This window comes from Chiroxiphia lanceolata, chromosome 4 (assembly GCF_009829145.1).
Source record: "Chiroxiphia lanceolata isolate bChiLan1 chromosome 4, bChiLan1.pri, whole genome shotgun sequence".
NCBI classification, from domain to species: Eukaryota; Metazoa; Chordata; class Aves; order Passeriformes; family Pipridae; genus Chiroxiphia; species Chiroxiphia lanceolata.
Genome location: NC_045640.1, coordinates 57,245,021 through 57,264,484, shown reverse-complemented (window position 1 = coordinate 57,264,484; position 19,464 = coordinate 57,245,021). Strand labels below are relative to the sequence as shown.

At 43.1% G+C, this 19,464-nt stretch overlaps 1 protein-coding gene across 27 annotated transcripts in view; it reads left to right on the top strand.

Annotated features, from left to right (window-relative positions):
* The window catches only part of ADGRL3 (adhesion G protein-coupled receptor L3), a 513,383-nt gene that overhangs the window by 466,362 nt on the left and 27,557 nt on the right, over positions 1-19,464 (top strand). For 18 of the 27 annotated variants that reach the window (XM_032685704.1, XM_032685699.1, XM_032685684.1 and 15 more), the window contains 4 exons: positions 2,671-2,697; positions 5,961-6,129; positions 11,099-11,224; positions 13,766-13,862. In XM_032685704.1, the coding sequence (XP_032541595.1) occupies positions 2,671-2,697; positions 5,961-6,129; positions 11,099-11,224; positions 13,766-13,862 (419 nt within the window). Of the gene's footprint in view, positions 1-2,670; positions 2,698-5,960; positions 6,130-11,098; positions 11,225-13,765; positions 13,863-14,163; positions 14,629-19,464 lie in introns of those variants that run through there. The other 9 variants (XM_032685696.1, XM_032685694.1, XM_032685695.1 and 6 more) reach the window with 2 other exon arrangements.

Genomic DNA, 19,464 nt, shown 5'->3' with positions numbered 1-19,464 from the left:
ATTTTTATTTGGGTTTCATCACCCTTAACAGCTACTAAAGGTCCTGTGTACTCACTTTGGCATTTTTGCTCGCTAGCCAGACAGTTATTTTGGGGCCCAAGCTCTGAGTCCATGTGCTTACTGAGCCTTTTCCTGCTGCCTTAGAGATGGGAAAATACTTTGAATTGACAAATTTTAGCAACTTTTAAAAAAAGTATTGGTCTGGAAATATCACGGAAATATGGAAGGTAATATGAACAATCCTTTCTCATCATTGAAGGAGAAGTTACTCTGGGAAATTGAAAGACATCTAACTTAAATAAGATTTTGAAAGAGTTTTACGTGATGTGTAATTAACCTTAAGAAGTCTTTGCCCCAAGGTAAAGTTAGAGCTTTTTTAAGATTAGAAAATGAATTAGGTATTTATACGGATTGGTAGACCATCCACTATCCATCATCTGGGCTGCAGAGAAACACAAGGGAGGTGAGGTAAGATTTTGCAGGTTAAATGAATAATGCAATCACTAAAGATCAGCTTTTTAGCTTCAGGTATTTGAAAGTGAAGCCCCCACCTAAGCCATCATTCAGATTTCCTCTGCAGTCAGTAGAGAAACACATTTTATCAGGGAATAGCAAAACCTCATCCACCTTAAATACCTGTTCTTCTAGGGGATAAATTCCTTTTGTGGGATACCACTCTCCCATTAACTATGGAGGAATCAGAGTCACATAGTTTAAATCCAGTGGGCTGTATCCCTTACTGCCAGATTTTGGACAAATTTATCCAAATCTGGAGAAGCACTTTAGATGTAGCAACTCAAACTGTGCTAGGCTAGGTTTTCCAATTATTTCTGCTTCAAATTTTATTTGCTTTTACAACTAATGAATATAATCTCAGTTTTCCAGTTAGCAGCTCCATTTTTCTGGGAACTAAGGCTTTTCCAAGGTTTTTCTCTTGTCTAAGTGATGGTTTTTATGTGTTGCAGATAATGACACAGTATTACTGAAGCACTGATAGGTTTCACAGACTTTACCAGGGGTAAAAAACCAAAAACATTCTGGAGTAATTTTTGTCAGAAATTGTTGCTAACACAAGAGTTAAGCTTCTTACAACACTTGAGTTGGTAAAGTGAAAAGGATTGTATTTCATGAGGATATAAGGGACTAAGTTCTATGGGCCCTATGTGTAGAGAGTTAAACCATTTGGAAGTCAGGCATCTTTGAAAATCTCACTTCTTTAGCCACCTATTGGCTTTGGGCAGTGGATCCTAGACACATCTACGTTGGAAATGGGGTGAAAACTGCAAAGGTCTTTTTGATAGTTTTCTTCTGAGCTGCTTTGAAGTGTTAGCCTCAAGCTTAAAGCGAATCTGAGTTTACCAGTTTCGCATTTTGTCTGTACAAAGATGAAATGGAGCCTTCAGCTGCCTTGAAAAAAGGCTGTTATGAATCACTGAAAAACTTTGTGAGGCTTGGGACAGCAGCAACAGCATAAAAAAATTCCCCGACTTTCTATTTTTGTAATCTATCGCTGTTGACTTTTCAATATAAAGTCTTTACCATAAAACCTGAGTGCTTGTGAACCCAGTAATAGAAATCCAGGCCCTGCTCCTACCCACATGGCTGAGCTGACAGCTCCAGATTATCTTACGTGTTCACTTCATCTAATTGCATTGTAGGAGAGCTGCAGGTTGCCAGTATTGACTGAAGGAGATCCCACCAGGATGAACTGGCCCTGACTTTGTTGCCAGGGGTAGTGAGATGAACATATTGAGTAATCCTCCATCTCTGGCACCCATGGTGGTTTCTGCAAGGGATCTCAGGTTCAAGAGCTCCATGTCAGTGGGGAGAGGAGGCCTGGGAGTTGGCCTGCATTCCCCACATGTTGCACGGCCTGCATTCCCCACATGTTGCACGTCACCTGCCACACAGGCAGAATTAAGCGCACAGCCTATCCCAGAAGGTCAGGGAGACTCCCCAAGGAAAATGGCTGCAACTAATCGTGTCCTCACAGTGATAGAAGCTCATTTTCAGTGATCCATCTTGGCTTCTTCATCACTGCAGCAGGCTGCTTTGCACGTTTGCTTGGCAGAAAAAGGCCTTTCTTTATCCTTCCCCATGAAATGGGAGTAAACATGCTTTCTGTCACCCAGGACTTTATAAGATCCTGATGCCATTACCTGAAGAATGCTGCAGTATGACTCCTAATGTGGCAGCTTGGAATTTCCACTTTGAAAAAGTGAACAGCAGTAAAGACATCCCTGTAATACGCTACAGCCCCACAAGCAGAGAGTGCTGGAGGCGTGGTGAAGTTTTTCCACTTGAAACGTGAAAGCCCTCTGTGGTGGCTATGCTGGGGTTTCAAAACTTGTATTCTCCAGAAACAGCCATGATTTTTAAAAGAAATTTCAGAGTCAATTGACAGCTGCATGATGGAAGCCAGGAGGGGCAGCTGCAGCTCACAGCTAGCAATGCCTGCTTCTGTACATGAAGCCAGTGACCTCGGTCGTGTTTCAGTTCCCCGGGGAAGCAAGCCAGGCTGGATGGTGTGTTCCAGGCTGATGCTGGTCCACCTTTGTTTTTGGTGATGGCTGGTGGGAGAAGGGAGGGGAACTAGCAGTAAACTATATTCTCTATGTCATTATATTTCTAATGTTTGTGTTCTTGTCTTTATGTCTACGCATTCTTTAGCTATGAGGATAACAGACCCTTCATCAAGTAAGAATGACCTGAATGGCTGATAAATTTCATTTATCAGTGTGGTCTCATGAGCCAGCTGTCAGATCAATATTGAAAAATCATTAAAGCTTCTGTCATTCGCTTTTGAGGCAGAAGAGCAAACTGTGCAGGAAAATGGTCAGGCATACAGCTAAGGTGCAGAGTAAATGTGCTGCATGTGTATTGCCAGCCAATTGTCACCCTATTTGCTTTCTATTCTTTAATTGGACATACTTGAATTCAAGGTGAAAGTTCCCAGGTTAATTCTGTATAGTACAGACTTGTTATCCCAATAGCAGCCCTGTGGTGCACTGTGCTCTGTCACTGGGAGTGCTTTATGGTAATATAAATACAGAAGCAAATTTTCAGAAAGGTACATGGGTGCTATTCCCCATGATTCCCTTTCTAGTTACTGGGAATAGTGCAAGCAAATCTGTGTGCAGTGGTGCATTGGAGGCTCCTTACTCTTTGGAGCACCTAATTGTCTCTAATTGTAAATCACTGATTTTCAATTACACCAAAACATGGTTGTTTTTCTTTATTTATTGCAATAAAATTCCAACAACAGCAAGTCTGTACAAATAGCAAGACAAAAAACCTCAAACTGCACCAAAACAAAACAACCAACCCTGTAAAGAAAGCCAAAAATGCCTAGAAATTACATACCTTAGGGCATCCATGCTCTTTCTCCTGAAACCAGAAAATAATGTGCAGTAGCACAAAATAAAAACAAATAAACTTTGCAGTAGACTTTCAGTTTGTTCTTCTGGTGAAGAGTCCTTTGTGTTCATTCTTTCAGCACCGTTCCCATGTTCTCTTTCATTGCTTGGTTCATTTTTTTTCTGCGGATATGGGATGGAGCTATTCATAGTAATCTTCACGCCCTTTTTATCTCCAGGTCTTGTTTTCTGACATACAACGCTGTAATGCGTGCCGTTTGCACTGCTGGGGTTCTTCTAACCCACAGGTTCCTTTCCATCACTGACGGTAGCATATTTTCACTAAATAACTGTTTCATTCCTGCACACCTCTGCAGCCAAAGGCTCTGTAATCAGGTTCAAGAATTGGCTGTGCTTCAGAGCAGAATACGTTTCCGATATCCAGGAAATAATTTTTAGAAGACTCTGTAAGTGCAGTAAGCTTTTAATCGGGGATGAGAAGAGGGAGGAAAAAAAAAAGTCTTTTCCATTTCATTTGGACTTTTTTAAAGAAAAAAAGTACTTGTATTTTTTTAATTGCCGTGTGATTAGGATGATAGTGTTCTCTCACTGGTGGTAGAATCTCAGGAAGAAAATAACCCTAACAACTAATGGTATAAACTTTATCTAGTGGCTACTTTTCTGAGGGATTGTTGAGAGTGCGTTTTCAATTTGCATCATGCTAAATATTTATTAGTGGGATTGACTGGAAATGCTTCAGAGGAGCTGTTCTGGTGTGCTAGATACATAATAGTGATTTTTAAAGAACTGTCTTAATAAGCAATTACCTTAGGGAGCTCTTCTGGTTGTGTGGTTAAATAATACATATTTTATAAACTTCAGTGGAAGACTTAATGCTGCATTTTCATTCTCATACCTAAAGAAAAAAAAAAAACCAAAACCCAAAAAACAACAGAAGACATGAATACAACATTAGTATGCTTCTGTTTGTGACAAGCCCTGCTAAAAGGAAAAGCATTCAAGGTTGTAGCTGCCATGGCATCTCCATAGCAGAGATTGTCTCCCTGACCTCTGCAGGACTGATTTTCCCCCCCAAGTTACTGCTCCTTCATCTTTCTCCCCCTTGCCCCATGCTCTGCTGAGCAGATGGAAGCCCAAATATGCCCAAACCCAGGCCATATTTCTGCAAGGTTGAATTGTCTTGGAAACATAGAATAGGTCTTTGTCCCTGTGAGCCCTTCTGCAGCACCTCAGACTGCTTTGGGGTAGAAGAAGCAGAGGTGCTGGCTGACTGCAGTCCTGCCTGCTTTGGGGAACAGAAGGGTTAAATGGTAAGGAAGGGGTGCAAAGACTGGGTATCAATGCATTCATTTTTATGATGCTGCACCTAATGATAGCGGGGGACAACAGAGGAAAATCAAAGCCTTGAGGTAAAGGGCAAACATGCTCACAGTGCTGCTTGTTTCCCAGCTAAAAGTTGACTCCCCTCCCCTGTGCAGCAGCAATTCCTTTGAAGTTGTAGGTAATACAGCATGTGGAAACTAGGGAGGTAGCTAGTAGCAGGACTGAGTTCCTATACTGCTTATCACACTTACTCTCTTGTTCTGGTATTGGAAGATCAGTCTCTGAGAAGCTAATTTAGCAGATGGCTAAATGTTATTTAGCAGCGTAACATGGAATACTTCTCCTGACATCCCAGCAAAGCTTCTAGCTTTCCTGAAAACACACAGAAAAACTAACATGCAGCAGTCATCTCATGTCCCCAAGTTCTTTCTCTCCAAGCAGAAAGTTAGTGAGAGAAAGCGAACAGAATGTCCACTACTCATATTTGATTGAAAAACATTTGGTACCAAGCAACAGCTGCACCTTTACTCCCGCTCCCCTCCTGAGATGGAGCAAAAGATAATCTTAGTTTTGCAGCCGATGTGAAGAAGGTTTGCCCCTCCTTTCTCCAAGCAGAAGTGTGGCAGCAGCTACCATTTTAGCAAATGCAGCGTGTGAGTGCCTATATGCAGTTCCCCTCATCGCAGGGTGGAAGAAGCGTGAAGCAGCATCGCAAAGAACATCCTTGTGTGGAGCCGATCTGGCAAGCGGTGAGGGCTTGCACACCTGCCTGTAGTTTATCTGGTTTACGGGCATACGTGAGACTAGCTAAAATGCAGCAATACATGTATCTTGGTGTTAAGTGTAAAGAAACTAATCCAACTGGCAGTCCTATGAAGCCAGTGGACACTAAAAATGTGGCAATTAGAGTTGTTGTTTCATTTGGTTTATTTTCGTTTCCTCCATTTGCAGAAATAACATCTACATGTCATTTACATGCACACTGCTTTTACGTGTTAAAAAAAGAAAAGAGACATTGTGCTTTGGTTGTGATGAATTTCTATGCTCATAACACTTCCATCTCCTTATATTTCCTCAAGCTTGAAGATTTGTAAACTGCATCCAGCTTGAAGACAAAGCTCCTTGTGATTTATTTTGATATGCTGTTTTCTTTTTGCTAAAAACAGGGGCAAAGTCTTCCTGCCTGTAGACATGTGCCTTCTTTTGTGTAGATGAAAGACCAATCCCTTTCTTTTTTTTGTTTTTTGTTTCTCCTAACAGGTCCTGGGTTATAGGTGCAATAGCCCTACTCTGCCTATTAGGACTGACCTGGGCATTTGGACTCATGTATATTAATGAAAGCACAGTCATCATGGCGTATCTCTTCACCATATTCAATTCTCTGCAGGGAATGTTTATATTCATTTTCCATTGTGTCCTCCAGAAAAAGGTAAGACAGATGGTTCCCAGTGGCAAGAGAACTGGTAACGGGGTGTTTTGTTGCCTAACAACCACAGCATAGCATCATCTGCGTCCCTGAATTCGTCTCATGCAGTTTTATCTCTATGCACCTAATAAGGGTGGTGTTTAAAATGGAAACCAGCAAGATGCAGGGGGATGAGGTGATAACAAAGATATGTGGCAAGGCAGGGCTTTACAGTAGCGAACCTGGACCAGGACTTGTCTGCTGTCAGCCAGATTCTCCTTTCCTGTATGCCAGTTTGAGACAGGAGCAAATCCATGAATATCGGGAAAGTGCTCCTGTGGCTGAGTGCTCACAGCAAAATGGAGCTTTACATGCTTATTTGCAGTCCCTAAAGGAAATTACCCCTTTCTGTAGCAGAATATATGGGTTGATGGTATGGCTGCTTCCCCTGCTTTTTTAAGAACTGAAGGGTGTGTGCTCTGCCTTTATATTGCTTGGGCCTGATGTGGGCTTTTGGAAATCTTCCTCAAAGCAAGCACAGTAAGTGCTTCCCCAATTAACATTTGCAAGATAGCAGTGGAGTAGCTTAGGTAAACTCTGGGGAAAAAAAACCATAATAAAAATCTCTGTATGTATATGTAGATCAGACTTACAGCCTCTGACAATCAGTAATAAATATTTTTAAGAACCTTTTTGTTCTCTACTGAAATATAGTAGTACAGAGCTCTCCAATTCTGTGCATTTCTGCTGATAATTTTTTATGTACATCTTAGTTTCAAAGGGCAGTTTCTTTAACCAATATAAATATAGGGAAGAGTTTATATATGGATACACTGGTCCCAGCGTCTCAGTGTAACTAGTGTCTTTTGGTGAAATGGCTTACTGAGTAAAGTCAGGGTCATGTTTAGATCTGTTCTCCATCTGAGAGCCCCAGTCTTGCTCCTGTGTTATTCACATATTCCTATGCAGGGAAGGGAGATCTGACCTAGGAAAACATAGGGGCAGAGCAACTGACATCATCCACCTGGACTTATGCAAAGTGTTTAACACTGTCTCACATGACATCCTTGTCTCCAAATTGGAGAGGCATGGATTTGGTGGATGGACCATTTGGTGAATGAAGAATTGACTGGATGGCTGCATGTAGAGTTGTGGTCAATGTCTCATTGTCCATGTGGAGACCAGTGATGAGTGGTGTCCCTCAGGGGTCGCTGCTGGGGCTGATACTGTTCAACATCTTTGTTGGTGACATAGCGGCATCGAGTGCACCCTCAGCAAGTTTGCCAGTGGAGTCCTGGGCTGCATCAAAAGGAGCGTGGCCAGCAGGTTGACGGAGGTGATTCTACCCCTTTACTGTCCTCTGGTGATACCCCACCAATACTGCATTCTGTTCTGGTGTGCCCAGCATAAGAAGGACACAGAACTGTTGAAGGAAGTCCAGAGGAGGCCACAAGGTTGATTAGAGGGCTGGGGCACCTCTCCTACAAAGGCAGGCTGAGAAAGTTGAGGCTGTTCAACCTGGAGAAGAGAATATTGTGTGGAGACCTCATAGCAACCTTCCAGTATCTGAAGGGGGCCTACAGGGAAGCTAGAGAGGGACTCTTCATCAGGAACTGTAGTGACAGGACAAGGAGTAATAGGTACCAATTGAAAGAGGGGAAATTTAGGTTAGATATTAGGAAAAAATTTTTTCCTTTGAGGGTGATTAGACACTGGAACAGGTTGCACAGGGACGCTGTGGATGCCCTAACCCTAACAGTGTTCAAAGCCAGATTGGATAAGACCTTTAGCAACCTAATCTAGTGGGAGGTCTCCCTGCATATGGCAGTGGGATTGGGACTAGATGATCTTTAAGGTCCATTCCAACCCCTTAACATTCTATGATTTTATGATTCTGTGATAATCAAATTTCATCATAATAAGTGAGCTCTGTGAGCGATGCCTCTGGAAGGATCTGCAGAGCTGTGTGAAAATGTCTTTCTTGAAACCAAAAGAAAACTTTGGGGGTTCAGAGTTTTGTCTTTGTCATTGCATCTCAAATTTTTACATCTTAAGAAGCTTAAAAGCCTTATGTAGATGCAGCTACCTTCTGATGATCCCAAAACTCTCAGCAAGAGAGTTTCAAGGCAAGATGATAGCAAGAAAGTAGGAAGCATCACCATCGCCAATTAAACCTGCAGATGCCTCTCTGATGAGGAGTTTGAATTTCTGCACCATTCTCACTAGTCCATTCTCTGGCCTACAATGCACCTCACAAAGAGTCAGTCCCTAGCTCAGCCTAGCATGGCACCACAGCCTCCTTGGCTAGTGCAGTTCTCACTTGACATGGAAGAATCATTTCTTTTCTGTCTTAAGACAATCTGCATCGTTAAGCCATCACTGATGAGTGTGGAGTCACTCATGATTTATGGCAGCATAGAGAGGAGAATGCAGCTGGTACCTTGCTGTGGGGTGAATGCATCTCTCTGACCTAAGAGCTGAGGGAGGTATTATTTAAGAAGAGAAAAAAGAATCCTTTCCTATGTATCATGGACTAGAAAATCAGCAAAATGCTGCAGAGAGGCAAGCAGTGGGTGGCTAATTAAAGCAATTGAATTATTTTCTCTCAGCAAAGGATTGATTAGGCACTCGAGCATATTGGGCACTTGTGGTATTGTGTTTGTCTCAAGCGCTTAAGGAAAAGCCTAATGAAAAAGCTGTAATTTGCTATTTAAACAGTTGTTTCATGGAGTTGTGAAATGCTCATAGACAGTTTGGCAAAATTTTATGGCTAACCATGTGCTCCAAGAATTCTCAACTGGTGTTTTGGACATGCATGGATTTTTTTGGGCTCTTTTGTGTCAATGGGTAACATGACCCTCTTTTGGCTCTTCAGTATAGTCTGCTCATTTTCACTCCTGTCCCATCTGGTTTCTGGGTATTGCTGTCTGTAAAAAGTCACACCTGAAATTCAGTCAATACTTAGATCCTACTCTGGCACAAGTTAGTTTAGGTCCCCTGAAGCAAAGAATCATAGAATCAGACGGGTTGGAAAGGACCTCTGAGATCAAGTCCAACCCTTGATCCACTACCACCACAGTTGCTAGACCATGGCACTAAGTGCCACGTCCAGCCTCATCTTAAAAACCTCCAGTGATGGAGAATCCACCACTTCCCTGGGCAGCCCATTCCAATGCCTGATTACCCTCTCTGTAAAGAATTTATTTCTAATATCTAACCTAAACCTCCCCTGGCGCAGCTTAAGGCCATGCCCTCTTGTCCTACTGCTGGTTGCCTGGGAGAAGAGACCAACCCCCACCTGCCTACAACCTCCTCTCAGGTAGTTGTAGAGAGTGATGAGGTCTCCCCTGAGCCTCCTCTTCTCCAGGCTAAACAACCCCAGCTCCCTCAGCCTCTCCTCATAGGACTTGTGTTCGAGTCCCTTCACCAGCCTCGTTGCTCTTCTCTGGACCTGCTCCAGCACCTCAATATCCTTCCTGAACTGAGGGGCCCAGAACTGGACACAGCACTCCAGGTGAGGCCTCACCAGTGCTGAGTACAGGGGCAGAATCACTTCCTTGGTCCTGCTGGCCACACTGTTCCTGATCCAGGCCAGGATGCCATTGGCCTTCTTGGCCACCTGGGCACACTGCTGGCTCGTGTTCAGCTTCCTGTCAATCCAAACTCCCAGGTCCCTTTCTACCTGGCTTCTCTCCAGCCACTCTGTCCCCAGCCTGTAGCACTGCAAGGGGTTGTTGTGGCCAAAGTGCAGGACCCTGCACTTGGCCTTGTTGAACCTCATCCCGTTGGAACCAGCCCAACTCTCCAGCCTGTCCAGGTCCCTCTGCAGAGCCCTCCTGCCTTCCAGCAGGTCGACACTCCCTCCCAACTTGGTGTCGTCTGCGAATTTGCTAATGATGGACTCAATCCCCTCATCTAAATCATCGATAAAGATATTAAACAGAACTGGGCCCAACACTGATCCCTGGGGGACACCACTGGTGACCTGCCGCCAGCTGGATGCAGCCCTGTTCACCAGCGCTCTCTGGGCCTGGCCCTCCAGCCAGTTCCTAACCCAGCACAGAGTGCCCCTATCCAAGCTGTGGGCTGCCAGTTTTTTCAGGAGTGTATTATGGGAGACAGTGTCAAAGGCTTTGCTGAAGTCCAGATAGACCACATCCACAGCCTTCCCCTCATCCACCAGGTGGGTCACCTGATCGTAGAAGGAGATCAGATTGGTCAGACAGGACCTGCCCTTCCTAAACCCTGTGCTGGCTGGGTCTGATCCCTTGTCCATCCTGTAGGTGCTGTGTGATTACACCCAGGATGATCTGCTCCATAATCTTGCCAGGCACTGAGGTCAGACTGACAGGCCTGTAGTTTCCTGGGTCCTCCTTCCGGCCCTTTTGACTGCATAGGTTTGACTGCAATGCCCATTTAAAACATAAGTGGCTTGCACAGTGCTGTGGAAAAGCAGACTCCAGCCACACCTGAGCACTGGGAATATAATCTCTAGGGCTACTGGCTCTACAGTTTCCTCGAACTTCAATTTGATGGCAAGAAACATTTTTTTTTTTAAAAATCGATATCTCTGATATGTTTCTCCTGGAATTTTTTTTTCTTAGTCCCCTGCCAGAAGCACTAACTTTTAGTACCTTGATGAGCCAATATGCAATTTTATATCAAATCTATGAGGATATTAATTTTAAGTCATAAATAGTGTATCTGTACTTTCTCCCATGCTCTTTTGATGTGCCTCAGAGGACGCTACAAGGGGCTGGTGTCAACAAGCAGCTTTGCTGCATGGAAGCAGTCGCTTACGCCATCGTAAACCATGAGCTCACACCTCCAGAGCATTCAGCTGCAAGGTGTAATAGACTCCTTCCCCACATACTGCAGCAGCTATAGCTTTAATGAACCACTGAGGAAACATCAGGAGCTGTGCTCAAAATCAGAAGGCAGTGGGTTGGAGGAGGAGCTGCCTGCTAACCACCATTGCGCTTTCCTTGGCTAGGTACGTAAAGAGTATGGAAAATGCCTGCGCACGCATTGCTGTAGTGGGAAAAGTACAGAGAGTTCTATCGGCTCAGGAAAAACCTCGGGGTCAAGGACACCTGGAAGATACTCCACAGGCTCACAGGTAACCCACGCTTCTTGTTAGTGCCCCAATGATTTGCGCTGCCACACCAATACCCTTGTCAGCTGTTCTTGGAGGAAAGCGCCTTTCAGCACCAAAGGAACTGCCTTAGGGCTCTCCCCAGTGCACCTGCAGAGATTGCCCTCCCTTCTGGACCCGAGTTCAACACAGTGGCTTCCCTTGAGATGTGATGGCAATTAGTGCTTCTCCAAGAACCTTCTACATAACTGTGTTGGGAATAGAAGGCCCAAACTTGCCTTCCAGGGACAGGTGGGTGGTCAGGGGATCGGGAGCTGAGAGCATTTTGTCAGCTGTGCTACATTCCAGTGCATCCTTTAATCACGAGATTAAGGTTGTCACCACTATTAACATGTCCAGGAATGATGCTATAATGGCCAAGTATTTTTCTTGATTAAAAAAAAACAGTCTTACAATAGGCTTCACAGTGAAAGGATTTGCTTTCTGGCATTCAGTGGTTTGATCAATTTGCCTTAGTTCATAGACCTCTTAGGAGAATCCATTGGGGTCAGATTATCTGACTGAGTTACTGGATTTGTTACGCTTTGGTCACCTGAAAATTCAGGCTTTGTGTAGTTTGTGCACTTAGCATTTTTGAAACCAACTTCTGTGTAGAGATGCAGATTTATGGATGAGCAGTTCATATAAAATGAAGAAGCTTACTTCTTAATCAATAGAAACCAAACACAAATTTATTCAGTATTAGTAATGGAAGTAATTATACATGACAGTTTCACTATTAAATTATGAAAGACATGCAGCAAGTAACAGTTTATAACTTCCTGGGAAAACCTAATTTGTGATTTATGTCTTGGAGCAAATTATTATTTATTTTTGGCAGTTTCCAAGATGTCATCCGAGAGCTCCACTTTGGCATTTTCGTAGGTCTAGAAGTTATGCAGAGCAAATAAAAGCAATAGAATATAGAACCTCCCTCCAGTAGGCCATCAAAACCCACAGAAATCAGTAATGTCCAAAATTCGCTCTATCCAGCAACAGTTAGATGACTGATTTGAAAGTTTTACATAACTTAGCTATTGCACTGGTGCCCTCCTCTCCAGGAATTGCTTACTTTAATGGGTCCTCCCTCTTGTCAGTCCCAGCACAAGAAAACAAGCCTTTTTTTGGGTGAACTGAGTCTCCTGGCAGCAGTACCTTCATGGCAGATGAGGTTTGAGGTACAAAAGCAAAAGCTTGTCTTTGGAAAGGTTGAAATACCTGAGACCTCTTATGGGCAGGAGAAACCTCACACACGTGATGGAGAGTGGAAGCAGATCACTCTGAGTTGTTGAAAGCATCTGACTCTGAACTTTAAATAGAGAAGAACATGAGGAAGAAAACTCTTAAGATCCCTTTTTACTCTGAGAAGCACATAACAAACAGAATAATTAATCCACAGTGGCTCATGTCAGAGGAATACAATAGATTAAATGTCCAGGTGAAAAATAATTACTGTAAAAGTGCATGGACCTCATGTCACATTGTACTCCCATTTATAGAGGGCTAATGCATGATTAGGAGATGCTGTTACTGCATAGTTAATGAGTAAACTAGGACTTCTCAGCTTGTACCACATGATTAAGCCCTGAAAAATCTCTCATGGCTAAGCTCTCACTACAGAAAATGCACTTTGGAAAAACATGATCTGTCACAGTGAGAACTAGGTTTCCCAATCCCCCAGACCACCTAAGCACCAATTTCATGCAGCCATGGGATATGTCCATCATACTCTGAAATGTGAGGTGAGGGAGAGTTTCCCTTGGATGCCTGGGTTCTCCAGTCATCTTCACACAGGGATTGTCAAACCGCTCACAAGATGAATTTTGGCTGATTTTTTGATCTTTTGCAAGGTCTAGTTGGGGAGGAGTGAGACAATGATATAAAAGCCACAGTGGCAGATAGAGCATATTTGATAAACAAAACAGAAGGTCAGCATATTCAGGACACTTTCCCCAGTAGCAGAAGCTATACCATAGATGGCAAAACCATCAGTAGGGGAACAGAAGTCATTTGTTTGTGGGGAATTTTTTTCCTCTCTGTATCCCCAAGATGCAAAATAGCTATATAAAACCTCTGTTCATTCAGGGACACCAAGACACAGAACAAGTCTTTTTGTTCTTGTTCTTGCACTTCAAAAAAATAAGAATCAAGCTGTCTGAGTTAGTACGGGAAGCACGTGTGCTTCTGTGTGTAAGTTATTTTTCCATTATTTGGTGCTTTATTGGTAAACCTGTAGCCCACAGGGGTCTGGGTTTCTCTCATCATGATTTTTTTAAAATTAAGATGTAAGCAATTCAGTTATGCACTTCTTCTTTGAGCTATGCGTTTGTCTTATGAAGTTAGGCAGACAGGGTCTGACGTGCACGAGGCAGGTTATAGCAAAACAGCAACTGCTTGCTTACAGCTGGCTAGAAACAAGTCTCATCCTGAGCTAGACATGCCAATAGCCATCTTTAGTGAGGCAGAAAGAAACCTCTCTGCAGCTGCTAAAAATTCATTACCTGCTGTGGTTCAATCCCTCTTCAGAGCCGGATTCGTAGGATGTGGAATGACACAGTTCGAAAGCAGTCCGAGTCTTCCTTTATTACTGGAGATATAAACAGTTCAGCTTCACTCAACAGAGGTAATTATAAACTATTTTTCATATCTCTAACTCTTGTGATGGCTTAAAGGAGTCTGAAATGTGTGGCCCCTTCCCCCCCTGCCTTTTCCTCCTCACCTCAAATGTCACTGGACCCTATTTTCCCACCTAAGAAATGTTACAGTGATAACTGGGTGGAGGTTTTATGGTGGCTGTTGCCTTTTTTTTCTTTTCTTTTTTTTATTTCTACATGTGCATTTTCAAGAATTGTCATTTCTGGAAAGAAGTTAGGAAAAGCAAAAAAGAGAAATTAAATGAAGTTGAAATCTCCCCTTTCCCTCAGCAAACTGCTAGTGCCAGAAGCTGCTGATGTGTCAGGCCTCATTGCTGACCATGAAAATGGGCCATTACAGCACTGTATAGTCTGTGTTAAGCATCACAAGAGTCCTGATTGTCCTGGATATGTAGCAATACTGTCATCTTTACAGAAGCAAAAATGAGCAGCAGAACATAGACGTAAGAAGAAACTGTGCTTGGAACAAAATTGTCTGTGTTGGTGTTAATATACCTAGTTTGAAGAACTGACTGATGTGAACTTTATAGACATCTGCGGTGGAAAGGCTATCAGAAATGTATATGCCAAACAAAATGTGGTGTCTGGCACTGGAGGAAATCTGAACAGCTTTTTTAAACCAAGTCTTTTTCAGGGAGTTGCAGGAAAGCCATGGTAAAGGAATACCAGAAAAAGAGCCTCAGAAATTGCTTTCTTTCTTCTCCAGTACAATTACTTTATAGTTTAACCTTGAGCAACCAGATTCCAAACTCTGTTTTGTGTATCTGCCCAGTTGATGCTGGAATTAAGAGGGGGTAGAATTGAGATTACTGGGCCCAGCTGTTCTCTCATGATGATAAAAATCAAACATATTTCCAATCCTGATGGTTGATCTGCAAATCTCAACTGAGAATTGAGTTGGGACTTTGGTTCTTATTCAGTCTTTATTCACCACAAGATTTCCACTGATTTTAGGGTGAGTTTTGCCTGAGGATAAGCTTGAAAGATTTTGACTGTGCTGTTAATAATATTGGCTACTGAGTACTGGGGAACTAGGGGCATATGATTCCATTCTCTGAACATTATACATATTGCCCAAATCAGTGCAAAGGGGAAGGCAGTGTAGTTAACATGGAAATGTACTGTACTTCAAGTTGCTGGTGGTTTTGTCCTGGGATAATTTCACTTTGCACTGAAGATTCATTAATAAAGTTGACTAAAAGATACAATTACTGCAAATACCTGATTTATCCACATTTATTGTCCTCATGTCTCTCTGTCTTTGTATTAAAGACTGGAGAGCACCAGCTAGATTTCTCTGAGTTTAACACAGAGGGGAATCAGTTGTCACACAAAGATTACAGCAAGTGCCAGTTTCCCTTGGCCATCCATTGCTCCGTCTCAGTGGCAAACCCAATTGTGTTATGCGTAAAATGTTTGCTCCTTTAGTTAGCTCAGAAGTTGACTTGCTTTGTGATGCAACTGAGGCTACCAAGGGATATGCTTTAGCAAAAAGGATCTTCTGGGCTCGTCAGCAAAAGAAGGGTATCTCTTCTTTTTCAGTTGTACATTTTTTTCTGTGCAAAGCCGGAAGTATGACCATAAATTGGGAAAACTGTGAAGAGGTTTCAAGTGGGCAATCTTCATCCCAGTGTGGTGAGAGCCTGTTACTAGATGTGCCTGTTATTTAAAGGTCAGTTGGGAAATGAACTGCCAGGGGAGGCATCTTCAAAGCAGATTTCATCCAGCTATTTTCCTTGTGTAACATTGGATGAGATGAATCATCCAGAGGGCCTGGATCTCTCTACTGACTGCAGAAGCAGCTTGATAACTATCTTGGAAGGGAAGCCTTTTAGGTGGAACACTGAAGTGACTTGAATAAGTTGTACTATTATACAGGGTCATCCTCCCTCTTCTTCACGCAGGCAGGCACAATATTTATTGTTGTTGGGGTTTTTTTTCTTTTCTGGTAGAAGTATTTGCAAAGTGGAGGTTAAAAGCATTTATTTGGGAAATAGCATCTCCAAAGCAGCAGGTGGTCAGATCCGTATGGAAAATGCACCTGACATCAACAGTAATCCCAGCTGCACAGGGCTCCAGGTATTTCTCTCTTTATCCTGTTTATTTCAGCTGAAAAGCAACATTTGTGGTCTTAGGGCTTTGCTCAGACAAAACTCTCCAGAGAGCTGCAGTGTGAACAGAGCAGTGGGACACTACGGTTTTCACAGTCGTCTTCCTCTTAATATTTAAATATATATCCATCTTTAAAGGAGCTGTTTCATTAATGTTTTATTTACAAGCATGCAATAAAAGCTCAGGGGGTTGAAGTGTGAGCCTTGAGTTGTATGGTCAGAATCTTTCCCTGTTTGAGGTTGATACAAGCTTGCATACCTGTTTAAAAATCCCTTTCCAGCCCTCCCAGCCTAGACACCTTTTGCATGAAAGTATCTGTATTATCCCAAGTAAAACATTCTGTCTGTGCTGGCATTTTTCCCAGAGCCTTCAGACAGCAGCCTCTGTTCTAAAACAGCGAGAAAACGATCCTTTCTCCCCAGAACCACCCTGTCATCCAGTTCCTGACCCAACTCCACTTTTCCATGTCCTGGGCCAGCACTGAGTTTTCATGTTTCTATTGTGAGAGCAGAAAGCAGTGAGACATCTTCCAGCTGGATGTGTCTTTAAATTTCTCACTTAAATCTGTTTTGTCCCTGATATTATTCACCATATTTGCAGCCTCCTGCTACGTGATAACATCCCAGGCAAGACTGCTCTAGCTATCCATATTCCTGTGTGATGGCCAGCATCTCTGTATGACATCACATCCCCTCTTCTTCCTTCATGAAGCTCCTGGGCATCAGTCTGGAAGATGGTGTTTGTGTTAGTGCATCCCTCCTTTAGACATACAGCTATGTCTTTTTCTGATTTAGCAGATATGACACTGTTTATGGCTCTTTTCAGCTTCATATCCTCTTTTATCTACTATTCCCACCCACCCCCCCCAAGTAATTAATCATAATGTTATTTTTCGTATTCTCATTTATCATACCAGGAATTTCAGTTATAACCCCAAACTTGCCTGATGTAATGTGTTCCGTAATGAAAACTATACTCACTTTATCCTAAAGCATACAAGACTATTTCAGATATTTCCTGAAGGTAGCATCTAATTATGGATTAGTAAAAAATATGTCTGGCTTTGTTTCCCATTGTTGCTCATTATGGCTTAGTAGTGATGTGGATTTAGAGTTGTTTTACCACTGAAATCAGGAGGAAGGGAACAGAAACTGGCCATGGGTTTCCTCTTCTACTAGTGAATGAAGAGCATGCCTGTCCACCCCATGGTCATGGTCTCAGTTTCAGGATCCAGGTAGATTTCTGCTCCTTGCACTCCCACTCTGCAACATTGCCCAGTTTTTCATAGAATGAGTGTGGCTGGATATTTTTGCCGTCTATTTCACATCCAACCTGTGCTCTGCATTTCTTTTCCCAGTGCTGAAAACTTCAGGGGTGTGAAAGCTGAACCAAGCTGATTACCTCATGAGTAGAAAAATAAAGTTTCCCTTTGCCTGTAGGGTATTTAGCATGTGGTCCTACTACAGGCACTTGGGTGCAATGCTGTCAAACTAGAACAAAAGAGATGCATTAGAACAAAAGGGATGCGTGCAGGATGGACTGTGTGCTAAAACTTATTACTGTGAAGGCTGAAAAGTGCAATGTATGAAGGAGAACAACAGATGGTTTTCCTTTGTGTTAAGTTCATGAGGAGAAAGTAGAGCAGATGACTGCTTGGTTGTAACAGCAGATTTTTTGGTTCTTGGGCTAAGGACAGTTTCTAAAAAGAGCTAGAGATTAGAAGCAGTTAACAGCATCACTGTTATTCCAGTTCTGCTGTACTTGTGTTTTGTTAATCTAATCATGGACATGTGCTGGGCCCACAGATGGAGCCAGCGAGAGAAAATGGGGTATCTGTCAGCATGATGCTGATGGCAAGAGGAGCAGGGGACAGCTGTAAGCATGAGCACTTCTGAGTGCAGCATGGGCCCAAGCTTTGGGTACATCCAGTTGGCCACCTCAGGATCTTGAGGAATGGGTCCGTTTGCACCTTTGGAGTGTTAGTGTCAAAAAGTACTTGGATAGCTCAGCCAGCCTTGCAAACAAGCAGTCATAGCATGAAACAGCCATCTGACACCAACCTATTTTTATCCATGTCTTAGGTGAGAGGCAATACAGTAATTACTGTCTCTCTTTGGATATGAGGAAAGTGAGAGAGGAAAAAAAATCATCATGAACTATATGGTACTCTGTTACCCTTTGAGTTTTCAATTTAGGGGCAGAGAGAGGTGTGTGATTTTTTTTTTTTTCCCAGAGGAAAAATAGAAGTTATCCTTTAAAGAAAGGAATGTTCCTTGTTTTGGTGAGGCTCAAGAGCAGTAGAGACCAAGGACTTTGTCACTGGTCCAAGGCAGTGCTTTGTTATAGGAAAATGCACAGATGGAGTTATGTATATTCATTCAGGTTTGCAGATAAGGGCAACTGTGACTTCATTCATAGCAAACACTTACTGTATCTTAATAGTTTTTCCCTTTTCAGGGAAATAAATGGGCTAGGGGTAAAGCCACCAGATTTCATAGAAAACAGAAACTACTCCAGGAGTCTGTGTTGGGTCAAGTGCTGTACTCCCATTGTAATGCTCTGAGTCTTGGCTTACACACTAGACAGCAAGTTTAATAGTTTATTCCAATAGAAGTCTTGCTATACAAACAGGAATATGTGCACCTCTTTTCTTTTGGCTATATGCATATATGCTTTACATCTACTGCTCACCATCCCCACCACTCTCATCCATGGAGGTCTCCTGGAGGGACTTCTTGGTGGTTTATATTGTTGCTCCACTCATCTGAAAGACAGGAAACATCAGGGAGCTGTAAGAGCAGAACTGTTTCATGATGGAGAAGAGTTGAGAGCTGAGAGGTGTCAAGCACCAGCCAAACCCTCTCTGATGTGTCATGGTGCCACAGGGGCTTAAGCCGGAAGGCAGAGCTGACAGCCCTGGACAAGACGAGGGGATGAACTAGGTCAAGGCTCCAGCCCAGACCAGCAGAAGATTGTGGCAGAGAGAGGGCTGGAAACTGAGCTACAGTACAGGTCCAAGGAGACAGACACTAGGCAAGGACTTGGTGCCCAGGGCCGAGCAGGGGTGTGGGTCCCTGATGGGTCTCATTGAGACCACTAAGGCCTATGGGGGTCATAAGAACCCCAGCAGCTCTTGCAGATTGGAGCCTAGGACCTCTGGCAGCTCTTACTGAAGGATGGTAGGTCTTAAATACAAATTCATCCTTGTGGCCCTAAGGATCTGTTAATGAGAGAGCATGCCAGTAAAACCCATCAAAGAGTCATCACAAAGCCCTAAGATCCCCACTATTGGCGCACCAGATATTATTCCTGACTAGGAAAGCCAAATTCATCCCCTGTTTATTCCCATGAAAATGGACTGAAGTGGGAAATGGAAATGAGGGTATTGTTTGTCCCTGCCCCTTGCTTTTCTTCCCAAATGCATAAGTGTCATTGCATGTTTCCTCTCCTAAGTAGCCT